Raw genomic sequence first — 21,799 nt, 5'->3', positions numbered from 1 at the left:
AAGGAAAAACGCCAACGGGGATGAATACTTTTGCAAGGCACTGTACTACCAAAGCCTGTTCAAAGGCACTTAATATGTCTTGCCATTCACTCTCTGAATGGCACACATAAACAATCCATGTCTCAATATTCTCAAGGCTTAAAAATCCTTCTTTAACCCGTCTCCTCCCTTTCATCTACACTGACTGAAGTGCATTTAACAAGTGACAATAAAGGGATCATAGCTTTCATCTGGTCAGTCTCATGTAATGTTCTGTACACTCAGTGTATAGCACAACTTTCGATTTCACCTCCATCTCAAAATACGAATGGTTTTGACCGGTTGGAAGTTCAGTGAACTTTTTTCTCCTCCCGATTTAACCATGCATACACTATTCCCTGGGCACTATTTACCTCATGAAGAGATCTGCTCCTTTAAAAAGCAAGAGGAGAAGTGGACAGGTATTCCTTCCAAGGTGTTCCACAGCCAGATAGTCAGTGCTATGCTGGAGCCCCTTGCCATAAGGCAAAAGTGATAACTAAGTGGCTCGGTGAACAAAACATCAATATTTTGGGCCCACGGCCAGGAAACTCCCCAGACCTTAATCCCATTGAGAACGTGGTCACAATCCTATAGAGGTGGGTGGACAAACAAAAACCCACAAATTCTGACAAACTCCAAGCATTGATTATGCAGCCACTGATTCGTTGCATGTCAGCACACTGCCTCTACCCCAGGAAGTGCAGTGTTGAGTTTCTAAAACAGGCGTTTCCTATGCTGCACTTGGCTCTCCTTGTCGAAACATCCAGCGGAAGTGGCGACAGCGCATCCTCCCAAAAGAGTCTCACAGGTGACTAGACTACCATCTGACCGGCCTGAAAGCAAACTCCACACAGTGTTTGACCATGGCTTGCTTGTGCAGGATGATCAGTCCCTGTTCTCTGTTATAAACTCAGCAAAAAACGTCCTCTTACTGTCAACTGCGTTTATTTTCAGCAAACTTAACGTGTAAATATTTGTATGAACATAAGATTCAACAACTGAGACAAACTGAACAAGTTCCAGACATGTGACTAACAGAAATGGAATAATGTGTCCCTGAAAAAAGGGGGGGGGGGGGTCAAAATCAAAAGTCGGTCCGTATCTGGTGTGGCCACCAGCTGCATTAAGTACTGCAGTGCATCTCCTCCTCATGGACTGCACCAGATTTGCCAGTTCTTGCTGTGAGATGTTACCCCACTCTTCCACCAAGGCACCTGCAAGTTCTCAGACATTTCTGGGGGGGAAATGCCCTAGCCCTGACCCTCCGATCCAACAGGTCCCAGACGTGCTCAATGGGATTGAGATCTGGGCTCTTCGCTGGCCATGGCAGAACACTAACATTCCTGTCTTGCAGGAAATCACGCACAGAACGAGCCGTTTGGCTGGTGGCATTGTCATGCTGGGGGGTCATGTCAGGATGAGCCTGCAGGAAGGGTGCCACATGAGGGAGGAGGATGTCTTCCCTGTGACACACAGCATTGAGATTGCCTGCGATGACAAGCTCAGTTCGATGATGCTGTGACATCAGTGAAGAGCACTTTTTGCCAGTCCTGTCTGGTCCAGCGACGGTGGGTTTGTGCCCATAGGCGACGTAGTTGCCGGTGATGTCTGGTGAGGACCTGTCTTACAACAGGCCTATAAACCCTCAGTCCAGCCTCTCTCAGCCTATTGCGGACAGTCTGAGCACTGATGGAGGGATTGTGCGTTCCTGGTGTAACTCGGGCAGTTGTTGTTGCCATCCTGTACCTGCCCCGCAGGTGTGATGTTCGGATGTACCGATCCTGTGCAGGTGTTGTTACACGTGGTTTGCCACTGCGAGGACAATCAGCTGTCTGTCCTGTCTCCCTGTAGCGCTGTCTTAGGCATCTCACAGTACGGACATTGCAATTTATTGCCCTGGTCACATCTGCAGTCCTCACGCCTCCTTGCAGCATGTTCCCGCAGATGAGCAGGGACCCTGGGCATCTTTCGTTTGGTGTTTTTCCAGTCAGTAGAAGGCCCTCTTTAGTGTCCTAAGTTTTCATAACTGTGACCTTAATTACCTACCGTCTGTAAGCTGTTAGTGTCTTAACGACCGTTCCACAGGTCCAAGTTCATTAATTGTTTATGGTTCATTGAACAAGAACAAGCATAGGAAACAGTGTTTAAACCCTTTACAATGAAGATCTGTGAAGTTATTTGGATTTTCACAAATTATCTTTGAAAGACAGGGTCCTGAAAAGGGTTGTTTCTATTTTTGCTGAGTTTACTTAATTGTTTGAAACTTGAATGTTTTACTACATATGAGGCATGTACATTCTAAGTAGCCTCGCCAAAATCCAACCAAACATGCAGGAAATTATTTTATAAAGACTTCCATATGCAATTGAAACCAGTAGCATTCCTCTCTCATGTTCTATTGGTTTTCAAAATCAACTTTCATTGACTACCGGGTAAAGGCACTATCTTAGTCATATAATCAATTGAAAAAATTTTAGCCGATGATCTTTTATCTTGGTCACATGAAACCGCTCAAGGGTGTTCTCCCGCTAATTGCATAATGGATGAACATTTGGGTGTAGCCTACTGCCTTGTGTGCATTCCTGCGCATATGTGAAGAAATAATAGGTTATCAACATTATGATAAACGTTCTGATCTATTGCCTGAGCCTCGGCCTATTGGTTCTATGAATTTGGGATTGATCGTCCCACAACTGTCCAACAGTCTGTTTGGAATAGGCTATTTCTTTCTCGCACAGAACGACAAGCTGACCAATAGAATAGGTCAACTTTTCTACTATGTGGGATAGTAGATTGACAGGCTAGTGATTTAGCTCCTCGTTGCTTGTCTTGTTGGCTGAGGAAAAGTTCACGTGGGTATTTATTCTAACATTATGAGGCATGTCTTGGGCTACCTACATTCTAAGTAGCCTAGCAGACTTATGTAAGATGGCCTACTATTCCAAATGTGATTATTGGATAGTGATAATTTAGGCTAATATTAAATCACTCTCACCGATGGCAAAAAATACTGGGTAGGCTACATTTCTTCTTTCTTTGCAAAGGAAAATGTTGTCCTTTTTATAAATACATTGCAATTCTACTACATGTTATGACTGGAGACATTAGCAGAAACTGACATGCATAATTGTTGCTGACACTCACTCGGAAGACAGCACACACGCACTACAGCCTGGACCTGAACTACATATAGTCATTGGCATGCTTACACGTGAGGCAACCCATTTCACAATTTTACACTATGGGACTGGACAGAGACCAATTGACTACAACATGTCAGAGGAAAGGGTGAACTCCAAATTCTATAGGAAAGAAATCACTATACTGAAATGAGTAGCCACTATCCAACATTACTAGCTCAAACACAATCCGCAAAAATGACAAGATAATTAGTGGGTAATGATTTCAGAACCAAAGTGGGTGGACAAAAAAATAAATACATTGCCCCTCCCCCCAATCTGATAGCGGTAGTCAAATCAAAATGTTATTGGTCACATGCTTTGTAAACAGGTGTAGACTAACAGTGAAATGCTTACGGGCCATTCCCAACAATGCAGAGAAAGAGAAATAGAAAAATAACAACAAAGAACAAATACACAATGAGTAACGATAACTAGTGGGGTGGTAGAGGGCTGCATGATTAATCGAATTCAGATCAAAATTGCAATATTGACATGTGATCGCAAGAGGCTGTGATTCTCTCTCTCTAACACTCCTTTAATACAACAAAAACGAGTCTACGGTACCTCCTCCAATGAGATGCTCTGGAAGCCATTCATTCGCTCTATAAATGCACAGAGGATGCTGACCAATCACAAGTGGGCTCTCACTCTCTGCATGGCATGCTGGCCAATCACAATTGTCCCCGCTTAGAACGTGCAGTTAAATGCTGGTGAGGAGATTAAGGGCTTCAGTGTCAGAAAGATGAATGCTGCAAGTGCTAACAAGAACATCGATTTGGTGCCGAAGGGTGCATCTTCGGTGGTATGGCAGTATTTCGGCAACAGGCAAACCGATGTCAACCAAATGCAAATGTTTTGTTAAAAGTGCCTCAGTTGTGGCGACAACATGACACATTTATTCAATAACTTGAAGAACCATCCTCTACTTTAAGACGATTGCATGGTGAAAAAAGACTGCAGCAGAGACCCTCAGCCATTGCCGTCAGCCACCTACTTTAAAGGAAAAATCCACCTATTCCTATAATTTACATTGTTAAATAACACAAAAAACAATATTTTTTGTGAACAAATGTTTCATTTTGGCGTTATAATAAGGTTGGTAGCAACATCGTTGTGGAAATCTGTTAAAACTCAGGTCGACTACAAAATCCGCAATGCTCTTCTCTACAGGCTGGCTAACAAGCAAACGTAGCTACACACTAATACCAAAGAAAATATTAGCATGTGACATAGCTAGTAGGGATGCGCGATATATCGTTGAGCATATCGAAATCTGACAATATTAGCGAAATATGCCAAAATCGGTCCGATGTCTAGTTTAACGCCGATGTGCAAAACCGCTGTCAACGCTGACGTTCATACCTATATAACGTAGGTAGATGACGTATTTTTCGTGCCGTTGTTACATCGCTACACAGAACAAAAGCAGAAAAATACTAAGCGCACACTTCCAACCACTAAACAAGTTCAAGTTGAGCAGAAAGATTAAGAAATTTTCAGCGAGACAACGTAAAGGCGAAATCCATTAACGCCAAGATAATGTAATTCATTGCCCTTGACAAACAACCGTTCTCTGTCGTGGATGTTGGCTGTCGCCGACTGGTCGAGCACCGGTACACACTACCAAGTAGGCACTATTTTCAGATGTTGCCCTACTGGAGTTACACAGTATTGTTGAAACACATCCATGAGCTACTTGCTATTAGCTTCACCACTGACATTTGGACCCGCGACGTCAGCCCCATGAGTCTGACAGCACACTGGGTCGACGAGGATTTCCTACTGAGGAAAGCCGTATTACATGCTCAAGAATGTGCTGGTTCTCATACCGCTGCTGCCATTTCAATGGCATTTGAGAACATGTTTGAAACATTAACATACTCCTAGCGCCAACAACTGACTCGAGAAATAAGCTGATCAACTACGTCTGCAGCAGACGTGATACCCTCTGTCATGGCATTTAAACGTCTGCTCAACAAGACTGCAGACACAGACCATGGGGTAAAAACGTACAAAAGTACTCGAGGCTGTGAACAAGCGATTCGGTGGCATTCTCTCTGAGCCTCTTTACTGTGTCGCCATCACACTCGGATCTAGGTACAAGGACAGCTACTTTGATGCAGACAAGAAACAGGGTTTACGTGAAATGTTACATACACAGCTGGACAAGATTGAAATGGACAGTGACAGTGCGCACCGAGGAAGAGAGACCACGGACAGACAGACAGCTGAAACTTCACTGCTTGACATGTATGATGAAATCCTGGTTAAGAATGAAAAAACTGAACAAATGAACAACGAAACAAGACAGCAAGAAAGTGAAAGTGTTTTGATTTGGACATACGTATGCCAATTAATAACTTTTTGGTCAGTGTGGTGTGTGTGGTGTGTAACCTTTATTTAACTAGGCAAATCAGTTAAGAAATTCTTATTTACAATGACGGCCTACCCCGGACAACGCTGGGCCAATTATACGCTGCCCTATGGGACTTCCAATCACAGCCAGATGTGATACAGCCTGGATTCCAACCAGGGACTGTAGTGATGCGTCTTGCACTGAGATGCAGTGCCTTAGACCGCTGCGTCCTTGTGTGTGAACTATTTAACTGTACTAGAATGCTTAAAAGGCAGCTAAAATTTTAAATATCGTAATCTGTTTTTTGGCAAGGACAATATCGGATATTGGTATCTGCCAAAAATGTAATATCGGTGCATCCCTAGTAGCTAGTTAGCTGTAAAATCCCCTAAAACAAACTTCCCTATCAATTTAGGAGTCTACAATCTCACCATGTTAAACCTGCAGATCGATGTGCCTCAGAGTAGAGTATGACATTCCCAAAAATAGATATGCAGTACAAGTCAAAAGTTTGGACACACCTACTCATTCAAGAGTTTTTGTTTTTACTATTTTCGACATTGTAGAATTCTGAAGACATTAAAAGCTATGAAATATCACATATGGAATCATGTAGTAACCAAAAAAAGTGTTAAATCAAAATAGATTCTTCAAAGTAGACACCCTTTGCCTTGATGACAGCTTTGCACACTCTTGACATTCTCTCAACCAGCTTCATGAGGAATGCTTTTCCAACAGTCTTGAAGGAGTTCTCACATATGCTGAGCACTTGCTTTTCCTTCACTCTGTGGTCCAACTCATCCCAAACCATCTCAATTTTGTTGAGGTCAGGTGATTGTGGAGGCCAGATCATCTGATGCAGCACTCCATCACTCTCCTTCTTGGTCAAATAGCCCTTACACAGCCTGGGGGTGTGTTTTGGGTCATTGTCCTGTTGAAAAACAAATTATAGTCCCACTAAGCGCAACCCAGATGGGATGGAGTATCGCTGCAGAATGCTGTGGTAGCCATGTTGATTAAGTGTGCCTTGAATTCTAAATAAATCGCCAACAGCAAAGCACCCCCACCTTAATGCTTTCCTGCGGGAACCACACATGCGGAGATCCGTTCACCTACTCTGCATCAGACCAAAGGACAGATTTCCACCGGTCTAATGTCTATTGCTCATGTTTCTTGGTCCAAGCAAGTATCTTCTTATTAGTGTCCTTTAGTAGTTGTTCCTTTGCAGCAATTCAACCATGAAGGCCTGATTCACACAGTCTCCTCTGAACAGTTAATGTTGAGATGTGTCTGAGCTGTTCTTGCCATAATATGGACTTGGTCTTTTACCAAATAGGGATATCTTCTGTATACCAACCCTACCTTGTCACAACACAACTGATTGGCTCAAATGCATTAAGACGGAAAGAAATTCCACAAATTCATTTTTAACAAGGCACACCTGTTAATTGATGTGCATTCCAGGTGACTACCTCATGAAGCTTGTTGAGAGAATGCCAAGAGTGCAAAACGGTCATCAAGGCAAAGGGTTGCTACTTTGAAGAATGTCAAATATAAAATATATTTTGATTTGTTTAACACTTTTTTGGTTACTACATGATTCCATATGTGTTATTTCATAGTAAAGACAAACTATTATTCTACAATGTATAAAATATTAAAAAATAAAGAAAAAACCCTTAAAAATGAGTAGGTGTGTCCAAACTTGTGACTGGTACTATATATTTAGATATTTTTTTTAACCAATACTTTGACTCAAAATATCGATATAGCGTCCGAAATAATATTGCTGTATCTAAATGTATACATTTTTGGGACAGGGTTCCTCGTTTTTGGGAGTTGATTGTATAAATCTATATATTCAGAGTTGCAGTGTGTTATTGTTAATCAGTCTTGCTGCCTGCCTCTGCCATATATATTAGGCCTAGACTACAGTATCAGCACTTCTACCAATGCTGGTAGCCTCACTAATGGTGATTCAGATTTTCGTGACTGTTTGCACCAAATATAACTTTAATCATTCACTTAATAATTAATTGACTGAGTGTCTTGGTACAATTGAGAATATAACATTAAAGATGGTCACACAATGCTTTTACTTGTGTACACGTTGACACAAGGGCCTAGCACAAGTATCCTTTCAACATATTATAATAATAATAATAATAATAATAATAATGTGAAATGAGTCCCATTGAAGTCAGTAAGTCAGGACCTCAGGGGTGATTGACTGATGGGGATAGAGGGGATGGGTTGGTCATCATAAAAGGTCCCACTCACAGGGGACACTAGCATCAGGACTCCATACAGACTTAAAGATTGCTGTACACCAGCGGAACCCATCCAACTTGAAGGAGCTGGAGCAGTTTTGCCCAGTGGCTAGATGTGCCAAGCTGATAGAGACATATCCCAAGAGACTTGCAGCTGTAATTGCTGCAAAAGGTGGCTCTACAAAGTATAGATTTTGGGGGGGGTGAATAGTTATGCACGCTCAAGTTCTTTATGCACGCTCAAGTTTTTTTTGTCTAATTTGTTTCACAAAAAATATTTTGCATCTTGAAAGTGGTAGGTATGTTGTGTAAATCAAATGATACAAACCCCACCAAAAAATATTTTAGTGCCAGGTTGTAAGGCAACAAAATAGGAAAAATGCCAAGGGGGTGAACACTTTCGCAAGCCACTATACACATGACCAAAAGTATGTGGACACCTGCACGTCGAACATCTTATTCTAAAATCATGGGCATTAATATGGAATTGATCCCCCCTTTGCTGCTATAACAGCCTCCACTCTTCTGGGAAGGCTTTCCACTAGATGTTGGAACATTGCTTCGGGGACTTGTTTCCATTCAGCCACAAGAGCATTAGTGAAGTCGAGCACTGATGTTGAGCGATTAGGCCTGGCTCGCAGTCGGCGTTCCAATTCATCCCAAAGGGGTTCGATTGGTTTGAGGTAAGGGCTCTGTGCAGGCCAGTCAGGCTCTTCCACACCGATCACAACAAACCATTTCTGTATGAACATCGGTTTGTGCACGGCGGCATTGTCATGCTGAAACAGGAAAGGGCCTTCCCCAAACTGTTGCCACAAAGTTGGAAGCACAGAATTGTCTAGAACGTAATTGTGTGCTGTAGGGTTAATAATTCCCTTCAATGGAACTAAGGGGCCTAGCCCTAACCATGAAAAAACAGCCCAGACCATTATTCCTCATCCACCAAACTTTACAGTTGGCACTATGCATTGAGCCAGGTAGCGTTCTGGCATCCGTCAAACCCAGATTTGTCCATCGGACTGCCAGACGGTAAAGCGTGATTGATCACTCCAGAGAACGTGTTTACACAGCTCCAGAGTCCAATGGCAGCGGGCTAGCTCCCGACAAAGCTCGCGACAAATAGTGCTTGTGCTGACGTTGCTTCCAGAGGCAGTTTGGAACTCGGTAGTGAGTGTTGCAACCGAGGACAGGCGATTTTTATGCGCACCGCACTTCAGCACTCGGTGGTCCCGCTCTGTGCTCGCGGCTGAGTAGTTGTTGCTCCTAGACATTTCCACTTCACAATAAAAGCACTTACAGTTGACCGGGGCAGCTCTAGCAGCGCAGAAATTTGACAAACATACTTGTTTTGGAAAGGTGGAATCCTATGACGATGCCACGTTGAAAGTCACTGAGCTCTTCAGTAAGCCCATTCTACTGCCAATGTTTGTCAATGGAGACTGCATGGCTGTGTGCTCGATTTTCTACACCTGTCGGCAACGGGTGTGGCTGAAATAGCCGAACCCACTATTTGAAGGGTTGTCCCCATACTTTTGTATATACAGTGAACATCCAGTATGACAAGTTTCATACCGGTTGTATTTCTGCCTGTTTGAACAGCAAATAGTTAAAATACAAAAGAAAACATTAAATAACCCTGGGAATCAATTTAACAACACTCAGAGAAGCAAAGAAAAACATACAAAATAAGTTAACCTTTCCTTTGCGAGAAATGGAGCTGTTGGGAGTGTACGTAACCCTTCACCTGCCCTCTAGCACCTAAATTCTCAGGCACCCCTCACCTCTGCAGCCTGGCAGGCCCATCCTTGGCCTCCCGGCCCTCCCCCACCTTGCAGTATCGTCCCTGAGCAGGAGGCTGGAGTCAAACAGGTTCCACAGGATAGCGCCCGTGCTGGCAGACATACTCCAAATGCCACGGTGTGAAGGCAGTCATTAAGAGAGGATTAGGGGAAAACAGGCAACGCTCATGGTAACAGCCAGACTGGTCTGATAGACAAAAATTACAACTCAACCACTTTTTACATTCAAACATACATAAACAAAAAGGTGTAGTTTGTGCTTGTGACATATGCCCAATTTGCTTTTCCATATCAGAAAAAAACAAAAAATAAACAGGTCAAGCTTGCCCAAAGCCAAAAGCATGACAGTTTAAAAAGAAAAATACACTCCTTTGATTGCATGAATACATTTACCCCTCCTCCCGCTCTCTCTCCCAGACACCAAAAAGAGAGGAACAAGTGTGTGTGAAGAGTCACATGACAGCCAGCCAGTCCTTTTTATTCCAGCGACTTACTGTGTCTGTCATATAAAAACTCACTCCCTGCCTGCCTTCCTATCAGAGGCTCAGAATTCTGGTTTGGTGACATTTCCCCCCGGCAGTCAAATCTATGGGGCTGAATGTAAATAGAAAGCAAGGGGCCTTTATTCAAAGAAGCAGAGCCCTGAGGTTCCCCATGCAAAGTGCTGTTTCAGGTTGACAGGACTCCATAGCAGTGGAACGACCAACGACATAGGAGTAGAGGGGTCACTAACAGTCCTGTCACCACTCACTTTGACTATTCAAAACATAGTGGCCCTCAGCCGTGCAGTCATCCCTGATAAGCCGGAGCCATACAGCGTGGACCTTCAACCAAACTAGCTTGTGAGCGGAACAGTTACCACAACAGTTCTACTGGTGTACGGCTAACCAAAACTACGTGGCTTGGATTTACTAGGGGTTATCACACACATTGGGAGCACTAGCAATACAAATAGAAGAGTAAACATATTGACAAAGGACATGTTTGTCCTCAGGCAAAACTTGGGACAGAATTGCAGATTATGTTGCTGACAGCTAAAATGATATAACACAAGGTAGTAGTCACACTAGTCAATCTAGTAAATCTATGTCAGTTTTCAGTCACTGGACATTCCATAAATCAGCTGTAACAAGACACCTGGGTTGCCCAGAATAACCAGGGTGTCCTTTTTTCTGGGCACACCCCACAGAACTGGCCTTGTCATACAGCAGAGAGAGGAGAGAGAAAGAAAAGAGGAGTGAGCGAGAGCTTGGTTGAAGAGTGAAGAGAACCTCCCGACCGTTTTTTCCCCCTCTAGTCAGGAACAGAAAGAAAAACTAACTCCGCTCAGGCGTTTCATTTACGCCTGCTACGTTAGGTTGGCCGTGACCCTTCGGGGAATGGAGGGAGGAGATGGATTTAGGGAGTGAGTGCAAAAGAGTGGGTGGTACCTGAGATATTCGACTGCATAGAATCTCAGAATCATTAGCACCGGTGGAAATGGATCAGATTTGGCCAAACAGGACAAGGCAGCTCACCTTTGAACCCTAAAGTAAAGACGGGCTGTCAACCTGCACTGCAGGTGGGGTTGAGGAGAGGGTAAGGCCACAAGCAAGGAAAAGGATTTGTCTGGGAAATCTATTGGAATTACATGGCTATTCTGGCTATTTGGCCACTGAAGTAAGAGAGCCCAATATTAGCAGTCAAACACCTGCTGCCTGTCCTGGGTGATCTTGTCCGACTGTGCTAAAATGATGGAGTGAGGAACATGGAAGACAGAAAGACACAGCAGGAGAGAATAGTCTAGTTTGACAGGAAACCTCTGCTCATGAGCGGTGTTCCGCCTACCGAGGGGTGTTAATGTCTGTTGGAGTTTCTCAACCCCAAGTACTGGGCTGCTAAGTTAAAGGTCCAATGGAGCCATTTTTTTATCTTATTATAAAATCAGTTCTGGGTAACAATTAAGTACTTTAATGTGATTGTTTTCAATTAAAATTGTGAAAAATTAACAAAAATAGCTTCTTAACAAAGATACATTTCTCAAGCAAGATTTTTGCTAGGATAGTGTGGGGGTGGTCTGGGGAAAACGGAAAACTGGCTGTTATTGAGAGAGGGGTTTGGAACTTTCTTATTGGTCTATTAACTAATTTACCGCCTGGTGATGTCACCAGGCAGGCCAAAACTCCATCCCACTGAAACATGCTGAAATTGAAAGACATCTTTTCAAATACAGCTTACACTAAAAGGGCACTATCATTTTCAAAATTTCACAGAATTTTTCCCGCCTCAGTGTGGAAATATATATAAAACACAGGAAGAAAAAAGAAGGTACTGCACTGGGCCCTTAAATATTGCCTCAGTAAGAACATATTCTTAACTTCTTATGGATAGGGGGCAGCATTTTCACGTTTGGATGAAAAGCGTGCCCAGAGTAAACGGCCTGCTACTCAGTCCCAGTTGCTAATATATGCATAATATTAGTAGATTTGGATAGAAAAGTTTCTAAAAATGTTTGAATGATGTCTGTGAGTATAACAGAACTCAAATGGCAGGCGAAAACCTGAGAAAAATCCAACCAGGAAGTGGGAAATGTGAGGTTTGTAGTTTTTCAAAGCTTGGCCTATTGAATACACAGTGTTTATGGGGTCATTTTGCACTTCCTAAGGCTTCCACTAGATGTCAACCGTCTTTAGAAACTTGTTTGAGGCTTCTACTGTAAAGGAGGGTTTTCGTGAGTTTCGATTTGTTTACTGGCCCTAACAAAAGGAGGTTATTTGGACATAAATGGACTTTATGGAACAAATCAAACATTTATTGTGGAACTGGGATTCCTGGGAGTGCATTCTGACGAAGATCATCAAAGGTAAGTGAATATTTATAATGCTATTTCTGACTTATGTTGAGACCAACATGGCGGATATCTTCTTGGGTTGTGTATGTCTCTGAGCGCCGTACTGAGATTATTTATTGCATGGTTTGCTTTTTCCGTAAAGTTTTTTTGAAATCTGACACAGCGGTTGCATTAAGGAGAAGTATATCTTTAAATCTGTGAATAACACTTGTATCTTATATTAATGTTAATTATGAGTATTTCTGTGATTTGATGTGGCTCTGTGCAAATTCACAGGATGTTTTGGAGGCAAAGCCAAATGTAAACTGAGGTTTTTGGAATTAAATATGAAATTGATCGAACAAAACATACATGTATTGTGTAACATGTTGTCCCGGGAGTGTCATCTGATGAAGAATATCAAAGGTTAGTGATTCATTTCATCAATATTTCTGCTTTTTGTGACTCCTCTCTTTGCTTGGAAAATCGCTGTATGCTTTCTGTGACTAGTTGCTGACCTAACATAATGATATGTTGTGCTTTCGGCGAAAAGCTTTTTTGAAATCGGACACTGGTTGGATTAACGAGAATTTTATCTTTAAAATGGTGCCTAATACCTGTATGTTTGAGAAAATTGAATTATGAGATTTCTGTTGATTGAATTTGGCGCCCTGCAATTTTATTGGCTGTTGGCGAGGGGTTCCGCTAGCGGAACGGGGTTAAAGGTAGACTCAGCTAAATAACATTGCCATGAGCAGCACCGCGGATATTGAGACGAGCGAGATGAGACTTCACTCTCACAAAGTCACACACGGTATCTGCGCATGTGCACGGGTTCGCTTCACGCTGTTACAGCATGGCAGCCACGGGACCAAAACAGTGGAGAAGTTGAGCCTTGAGCGTCAATGCTCTTAGCTGTTGCGGAAATTGACCCACTATGCTGTTTACTTTCTGCATATAAAGTACGTCATATCGCCGAGTCTACCTTTAATGTAAACAAATCATACCAAGATTTGTATGTTTATCTTTTAATTTGATGAGTGTCATCATTGTTATAAAACACAAAATACACAAATGTTATGACAACTCACAATATAGCTATGCGAAGCAGATATCCTAAATCAACAACTGTACGGTCAAATGAAGGGTGTAGGTAAGAAACCAACATTTCACTGAGACATGATCCCATCTAGTCTGGCCGTGGCAGCCCCAGACATAACAGGGCAGGCATGTTATTGTAATAGTAAGAAATTCCATATGGCTAAAAGCAGGATCATAGGAAAAGAGGAAAATCAGCACTATCACTGACCAAGCCCCATAATCCTAAAAGCTGAAATCCAAAAACTAAGATTTTAATTCCATTCATACCATGCGCTCACAGAAATCCAGGGGGATGAAAATCTGCTTCAAAAAAGAACAGATAATTCAGCTCATCCCCTGATAGTGATGCTCATCCTAGTGTCATCTCTCAGGTGCACAAGTTAGGCCAGGGGGCCAAACGCCCCTCAGACATATTCTGATTTTGCTTCTGGAACCTGATTGTCATGGCGAATGTTAGTGAGTATGACAGTCATCTGAAGTGTCAACTCCGCTAGTCTGAGAGATACTGACTGAAGTCTCCATGTATGGCACTATATGTATAGACATACTGTTCTCCCTGTTCACCCTCCTGGACATTGTGAGATGTCATGTGTTACAGAGTGGCCCAGTTCCTGCCAGATGTCAACACGAGGCAGTGGATCATATAAGGTTACAGCGGGGTCGCAGTCAAAATGAAATGTGCACATTGACATGAGTGAAAATATTTTTGGCAACAGCTTACTTGAGACTGACACTGAATAGGGGGCAGTAGTGTGTAGATGTGTGCAAAGCATCTTCTCATGTTCTACTGCCGGTGTGTTGTGTGTAGTGTTCTGACCTGTAAGCTAGTAAAGGCCTGCAGGCCTGAATACTGTAGTCACTGATTAGACTCAATCACACGTGCATGATGAGAGAAACCACAGTGGAGCTCAGATTCCTGTGAGTAAGACTGAGAAATTAGGTGATGACTATTCCAGGACTACAGTTAAATCACTTAATCTCCTGGCACAGCCATAAAAGTGAATACATTCTTCAATCTGCTGGATGGCCAGTACTGTGTAGAGGTGTAGACATGTGGGGAGGATTCACGAATTTATGTTCAAGTGCATCAAAACAAATGAAAAACGCATCCACGTTCAGCAAAATAATATCCTACAACTGAGAGACAGGCACCCCTAACTGCTAAAAAAAAAAGGGTTAGTTATGGAGTGTGCAATTGGGCCAATCCCTCTATTGAAAGTAATATGATATTTTATAATCAGTGTCCACAAATCCTTACAATTCCCTTTTCATCTATGGCGAGTGCCAACACTACTTGTTTTGCTCCAAGTCACATTAAATTCTTTAAGTAAAAAAAATACATGTAGGGTAGCCTATAATCAAAATGTGACAATGGTAAAGGACCAGCCCCAGTACACTGACATTTAAAGTACACAGAAACCGCAAGTATTATGGTTCCATTTGGATAATTTAAAGAAAATCAAATACAAGATAAAATAAGGTTCTTGAACTACAAGCTTGCTGATCAGTACAAAACTATAGTAATCTTTATATCCTAAATTGTTACCTTGATACATACATACACTTGAATATAAGCTGCCATATACTCCTACTACCTTAATACTGTACATCAAAATGAAACGTACATTTGTATTGGAATAATACTGATTTAAAAAATAATGTCCAACCTTGAAATAAATCTCATTCATATGAAGAACAGCTAAAGCTTGAGTGCTTTTGTGTACCAAGCAAAATCAAATTTTAATACACGTGTAGATGCCTGATTTTAGCTGCTCATTGGCTAATATTCGAGATGTACTACACCCCTCCACCTAAATGTTGTCCCACATCCCACACTAGAAAAACACTGTTCTCTTTTATATAATTTGTATCATTTATAGATGATTCAGAAACTAGTATATTTGCTAACAAGTATGTTTATTAACTACACTTATCGATATATATTATGGTACCCCTGAATCCAGCCGAAGCTGGGCTGCCGTCCTCCAGGCAGAAAAAACCGGTGTGGAAAAGGGCTTTGAACGCCATCTTGTACGTTGCAGCTGCTTGGGCCCTGAATACAGGAACCCATTCATTCAAGGGGGGAAGCGAACTAGCAAGATTAATTCATCTTTGTGAACCAGCAATTACAAATAGCCCTTTTAAAAAACGGAACATGTTTAACGTGACACAGATATTATTGAACATCAAATAACTATATTGGAAAACTGAACCTGCTGGCGTCCTATATTGTCTCAAAATGTAACATATCTGCGAGTTCTTTCAACCAGCGATCGACAATGGCAACATTGTTGTTACTCGTTCTCAACATTATGACAATTTCTGGTTCGATATAACTAAAAGCCCCGTTTAGAATGTTTGCCGCTTGTAATGTTGACATAAAAAAAATCCCCTCCCTACACTTTATTTTCAGTTCTAGAAAGTAACAGGATTAGCTGCTTCCTCGTTACCCATTTCCTCTAGTCTACTCCATGAAAGACCATTCACACTGGAGCGGCCAGGGGTATGGCTATTAGGTGTAACCACTTGTACAGTAAAACCTATGGCCAGGTTGAACAGATTGTAGCAATCCAATTAACGTTAATCTACTTCCTCTGTATATCATTACATTCAGAGGCTCAAATTAAGGCCAATCAAATGCTGCCAGCCCGTACACTAATAAAGTAGCAAGCTGGCTAAACATAGTGCTTACTAGTTAGCAATATAACGTTAGGTGACTGATTTATGCAATACCTAGCTCGTCATACATTAATAGACACAAGATTGTTGCTGATTGTAGGTGTGTATTAAGGCCATAATCTAGTGCCACCATAGTTGTCACGCCAGATATGATAGCTGTAACGCAAGATAATTTGGTGGCTGGCTGACAATGGCTGTTCAGCGAATGACAACGTAAACAGATAGCTAGCAAACTAGGCGATAGGTTTCGAATGTGTCCAGCCTAACACTAACAGCAGCTAGCTCCATCTTGGTTGGCTACTGTTGGCAGGCTCACACGCCCAATCGGAAACATGTCAAGCTTCTTGCTAATTGCAAACGTAGGCAGTAGTATGGCTTTCTATACCGTCTCCGTCTGTGTTATGGACTACGAAAAAGTGTGTGTGGGGGTGCACTGATAGCTAACTAGCTAACTCTCGGCTCCAGTGATGTTGAAGTAGCCATTTTTTGTCTCCTATTACCACCTAACGTTACTTGTTACAGTTGTATTATAAAGCACAAATCCTCTATGTATTATATGACCACTTAATCCTTGGTAAAATGTCAGATGCATTATAAAGTTATGCATCACCATCTATGACATTTGGTATAACTTAGTTAACTAAATTAGTATTTAATAAGATGGTTGGATAAAGCTAATTTGCTAACTACCTAGCTAGCTCGTTATCTAGGAATGTCAGCCAACGTCGAACACATTCATCTTGATTTACAAAATCCAATTAGACTGAATCCACACACCATATTAGTTAACTAGCTACGTTTGCCATTTTGTTAGATGCTGACAAACAGCGCAACTCAAATTCAGACGTTGACAGTTTGGTTAACTAACTTTAGCTAGTGATCTTACGAAAGAAGCTAAGTTCCACTAGCTTTGAGGCTTACATTTAGCTGCCAGCTAGCTAGCCCACTCACTGGTATTGCAAAACCTAAGCCATGACAAATAACTAAGCCACACCATAATAAAAACTTTGCATAAAGTTAATTATATTGTGACTACCTACAACCACAACTCAAATTAGTACAACATCGAATAATTTAAAGTGTGTATTGTGCTTTTCCAACTACCTACCTACCCACCCACACCCCGTTAGCTTCAACCAGCGAGTCACTCAACCCAATTTAACCCCTTCCGCCTAGCTTCCTAGCTAGTCACCTCAGACAATGTTAGCTACAGAAGTTAGCTACGTCTTTAGAAAAATAAGTTGCCATTAATGCGTCCCAATTCATAACTTACTTACCCGTTTTCAGTCGAGGGTATCCGTTGTTTATATCGCATTGACTGGAAACAGCGAAGATCTACTCCTCTCCACCTAGCTAGCACACAGACTAGATCTAGCAAGCTATCGAGGAGTGGCACTCCCCGAACAGAGGTTTCGATCCGCCAAGAGGAGACACACCGGCACAAAGATGAGGAAATGTTCACCCTACTAAACCAACGCTTTGTGGAAAAACACTGCGTTTGAGAGTCTAGGGGTGGTCTTGTAATTCACTACAGTCTCGTTCCAATCTTCTAACTATCCTTCTTGTCTTTCCCACCGTCGTTCCCCTGTTCTCTCTTCACACCACCAGTATCTCAAACGCTTCCCCCGGCCATCAAACAGCAGAGATGGGCGCGGTAACCCTGCTCTCAGCTCTAGGAAACCCCACGTTACGGCCACGTCATAGCGCACGACAAAGGGTCGTCGTCGATTCAAAAAACTGATCATTTGGTGGATTTGGTACAACATTTATGTAGTTTAATACTAGAAAACTATCCCGCTTCAAAATATTGTATTTTCATATTTTAGTTTGTACTCCCTTGAAATTCCATTCATGAACCTTATAGCATTTTTGTGATAAAACAAACAAGATAGACTACTACTAGACAACCACCAGTCTACTCTAGCGGAAAGTAACACGGTACAGCTGGGCATTTTAGGGAAGTCAATAAAGGCTCTGGCTGGTCAGGCAGGCTGGACAACAAATTGTGTTTTCATGATTTGCTGGTATTCTAAATGTTCTAGTATTCTTATTTCAGCGATATAGTTGTGCATACAGAGCTCTCCATTTGGCGAATCTGACCATAACTCTATCCTCCTGATTCCTGTTTACCCGCAAAAACTAAAACAGGAAGTACCAGTGGCAAGCTCAATATGGAAGTGGTCTGATGAAGCGGATGCTAAGATACAGGACTGTTTCGCTAGCACAGACTGGAATATGTTCCGGGATTCATCTGATGGAATTGAGGAATTTACCACATCAGTCACCAGCTTCATTACCAAGTGCATCGACAATAGCATCCCCACAGTGACCATACGTTTCTATCCCAACCAGAAGCCATGGATTACAGGCAACATCCGCACTGAGCTGACGCTTTCAATGAGCGGGACACTAATCCAGATACTTATAAGTAATCCTGCTACGCCGCCCGACGAACCATCAAACAGGCAAAGGGTCAATACAGGACCAAGATGAATCCTACTGCACCAGCTCTGGTGCTCGTCTGATGTGGCACGTCTTGCAAACTATCATGGATTACAAAGGGAAATCCAGCCGTGAGCTGTCTAGTGATGTAAGCCTACCAGACAAGCTAAATACCTTCTATGCTCGCTTTGATGCCAGCAACACTGAACCATGCACGAGAGCACCAGCTGTTCCGGATGACTGTGTGATCTCGCTCTCCGTAGCCGATGTGAGTATGATCTTTAAACAGGTTAACATTCACAAGGCAGCAGGGTCAGACGGATTATCAGGATGCGTAATCCGAGCATGCGCTGACCAGCGGGCAAGTCTCTTCACTGATATTTTCACTCTCTCCCTGACCCAGTCTGTAATACCTACATGTTTCAGGAAGACCACCATAGTCCCTGTTCCCAAGAATGCCAAGGTAACCTGTCTAAATGACTATCGCCCCATAGCACTCACATCTGTAGCCATGAAATGCTTGGAAAGGCTGGTCATGGCTCACATCAACACCATCATCCCAGACCCACTCCAATTCGCATAATGCCCCAACAGATTCACAGATGACACAATCTCTTTCACCCTGCAATTTCCCGCCTGGACAAAAGGAACACCTACGTGAGAATGCTGTTCATTGACTACAGCTCAGCTTTCAACACCGCCACATTGAATGAGAAAGTTAGAGGCAAAATATCATACCCCCTAAAAAATGCCAACCTCGCCTGTTATTGTAATGGTGAGAGGTTAGCATGTCTTGGGAGTATGATATTTCTGCTTCTGTAACTTTCTCACTCATCATTTACAATTAATTCAGGATTATCTGTAAAAATGGTAGCTTTCACATCAATGTAGAAGTGTTTAGAAACATTCTTATTTACAATAAAAGTGACTCCAAAATGACAATAGATTATTTACCATTAATTTCTAGTGGACACAAAATAATCTGAAACACAACCAAAACAAACAGCAAATGCATCCCAAAAATGTTTAAATCACAAAAAAAATCCTCAATCTACACACAATACCCCATAATAACAAAGCGAAAACAGGTTTAGACATTTTTGCAAATTTACAAAAATAAAAAAGGGATACCTTATTTTCATAAGTATTCAAACCTTTTGCTATGAGACTCGAAATTAAGCTCAGGTGCATCCTGTTATCCTTGGGATGTTTCTACAACTTGATTGGAGTCCACCTGTGGTAAATTAAATTGATTTGACATGATTTGGAAAGGCACACACCCGTCTATAGAAGGTCCCACAGTTGACAGTGCATGTCAGAGCAAAAACCAGCCATGAGGTCGAAGGAATTGTCCGTAGAGCTCCGAGACAGGATTGTGTTGAGGCACAGATCTGGGGAAGAGTACCAAAACATGTCTGCAGAATTGAAGGTCCCCAAGAACACAGTGGCCTCCATCATTCTTAAAAGGAAGAAGTTTGGAACCACCAAGACTCTTCCTAGAGCTGGCCGCCCGGCCAAACTTATCAATCGGGGGAGAAGGGCCTTGGTCAGGGAGGTGACAAAGAACCCGATGGTCAATCTGACAGAGCTCCTCTGTGGAGATCGGAGAACGTTCCAGAAGGACAACCATCTCTGCAGAACTACACCAATCATGCCTTTATGGTAGAGTGGCCAGACAGAAGCCACTCCTCAGTGAAAGGCACATGACCGCTTGGAGTTTGCAAAAGGCACCTATAGGATTATCAGACCATGAGAAACAAGATTCTCTGGTCTGCTGAAACCAAGATTGAAGTCTTTGGCCTGAATGCCAAGCGTCACATCTGGAGGAAACCTGGCACCATCTCTACGGTGAAGCATGGTGGTGGCAGCATCATGCTGTGGGATGTTTCTCCGCAGCAGGGACTGGGAGACAAGTCAGAATCGAGGGAAGGATGAACGGAGCAAAGTACAGAGAGATCCTTGATGAAAACCTGCTACAGAGCTCTCAGGACCTCAGACTGGGGCAAAGGTTCACCTTCCAACAGGATACCGACCCTAAGAACACAGCCAAGACAATACAGGAGTGGCTTTGGGACAAGTTTCTGAATGTCCTTGAGTGGCCCAGCCTGAGTCCGGACATGAACTTGATCGAACATCTCTGGAGAGACCTGAAAATAGCTGTCTAGCGACGCTCCCCATCCAACCTGACAGAGCTTGAGAGGATCTGCAGAGAAGAATGGGAGAAACTCCCCAGATACAGGTGTGCCAAGCTTGTAGCGTCATTCCCAATAATACTCAAGGCTGTAATCGCTGCCAAAGGTCCTTCAACAAAGTACTGAGTAAAGGGTCTGAATACTTATGTAAAATGTGATATTTCAGTTGAAAAATATATATAAATTAGCAAAGAATTTGCTTTGTCATTATGTGTAAATGGATTAAAACATTGTTTTCCTCATCACTTTCAGAATAAGGCTGTAACGTAACAAAATGTGGAAAAAGTCAAGGGGTCTGAATTAGAGGTCGACCGATTAATCGGAATGGCCGATTAATTAGGGACGATTTCAAGTTTTCATAACAATCGGAAATCAGTAATTTTGGATGCCGATTTTGCCGATTTTTTTATTTATTATATATATATTTTTTACACCTTTATTTAACTAGGCAAGTCAGTTAAGAACACATTCTTATTTTCAATGACGGCCTAGGAACGGTGGGTTAACTGCCTTGTTGTCACGTTCCTGACCTTATTTCCTTTGTTTATTTGGTCAGGACGTGAGCTGGGTGGGCATTCTATGTTTTGTGTTTCTATGTTGGGTTTGTTGTTTGGCCTAATATGGTTCTCAATCAGAGGCAGGTGTTTGTCATTGTCTCTGATTGGGAACCATATTAAGGTAGCCTGTTTGCACTGTTGGTTTGTGGGTGATTGTTTTCTGTCTTTGTGTTCTGCACCAGATAGGACTGTTTTCGGTTTTCACATTTATTGTTTTGTAGCTTGTAGTGTTCACGTTATTATTCTTTATTAAACATGTTGAACACTAGCCGCGCTGCGTTTTGGTCCTCTCCTTCATCCCAGGAAGAAAGCCGTTACACTTGTTCAGGGGCAGAACGACAGATTTTTACCTTGTCAGCTCATGGATTCAATCTTGTAACCTTACGGTTAA

General features: G+C 42.4%; 2 protein-coding genes across 3 annotated transcripts in view; both read right to left on the bottom strand.

Annotated features, from left to right (window-relative positions):
* The window catches only part of LOC120061213 (guanine nucleotide-binding protein G(I)/G(S)/G(T) subunit beta-1-like), a 73,986-nt gene extending 56,116 nt beyond the window's left edge, over positions 1-17,870 (bottom strand). For both annotated transcript variants that reach the window (XM_039010842.1, XM_039010841.1), the window contains exon 1: positions 17,495-17,870. The gene's annotated coding sequence lies outside the window, so the exon portion shown is untranslated. The remainder of the gene's footprint in view (positions 1-17,494) is intronic.
* The window catches only part of cfap74 (cilia and flagella associated protein 74), a 72,139-nt gene continuing 59,946 nt past the window's right edge, over positions 9,607-21,799 (bottom strand). The window contains exon 37 of the mRNA XM_039011492.1: positions 9,607-9,684. Within this exon, the coding sequence (XP_038867420.1) occupies positions 9,607-9,684 (78 nt within the window). The remainder of the gene's footprint in view (positions 9,685-21,799) is intronic.

Source organism: Salvelinus namaycush, chromosome 16 (assembly GCF_016432855.1).
Source record: "Salvelinus namaycush isolate Seneca chromosome 16, SaNama_1.0, whole genome shotgun sequence".
NCBI classification, from domain to species: Eukaryota; Metazoa; Chordata; class Actinopteri; order Salmoniformes; family Salmonidae; genus Salvelinus; species Salvelinus namaycush.
This window is presented reverse-complemented; position numbering and strand designations above follow the sequence as displayed.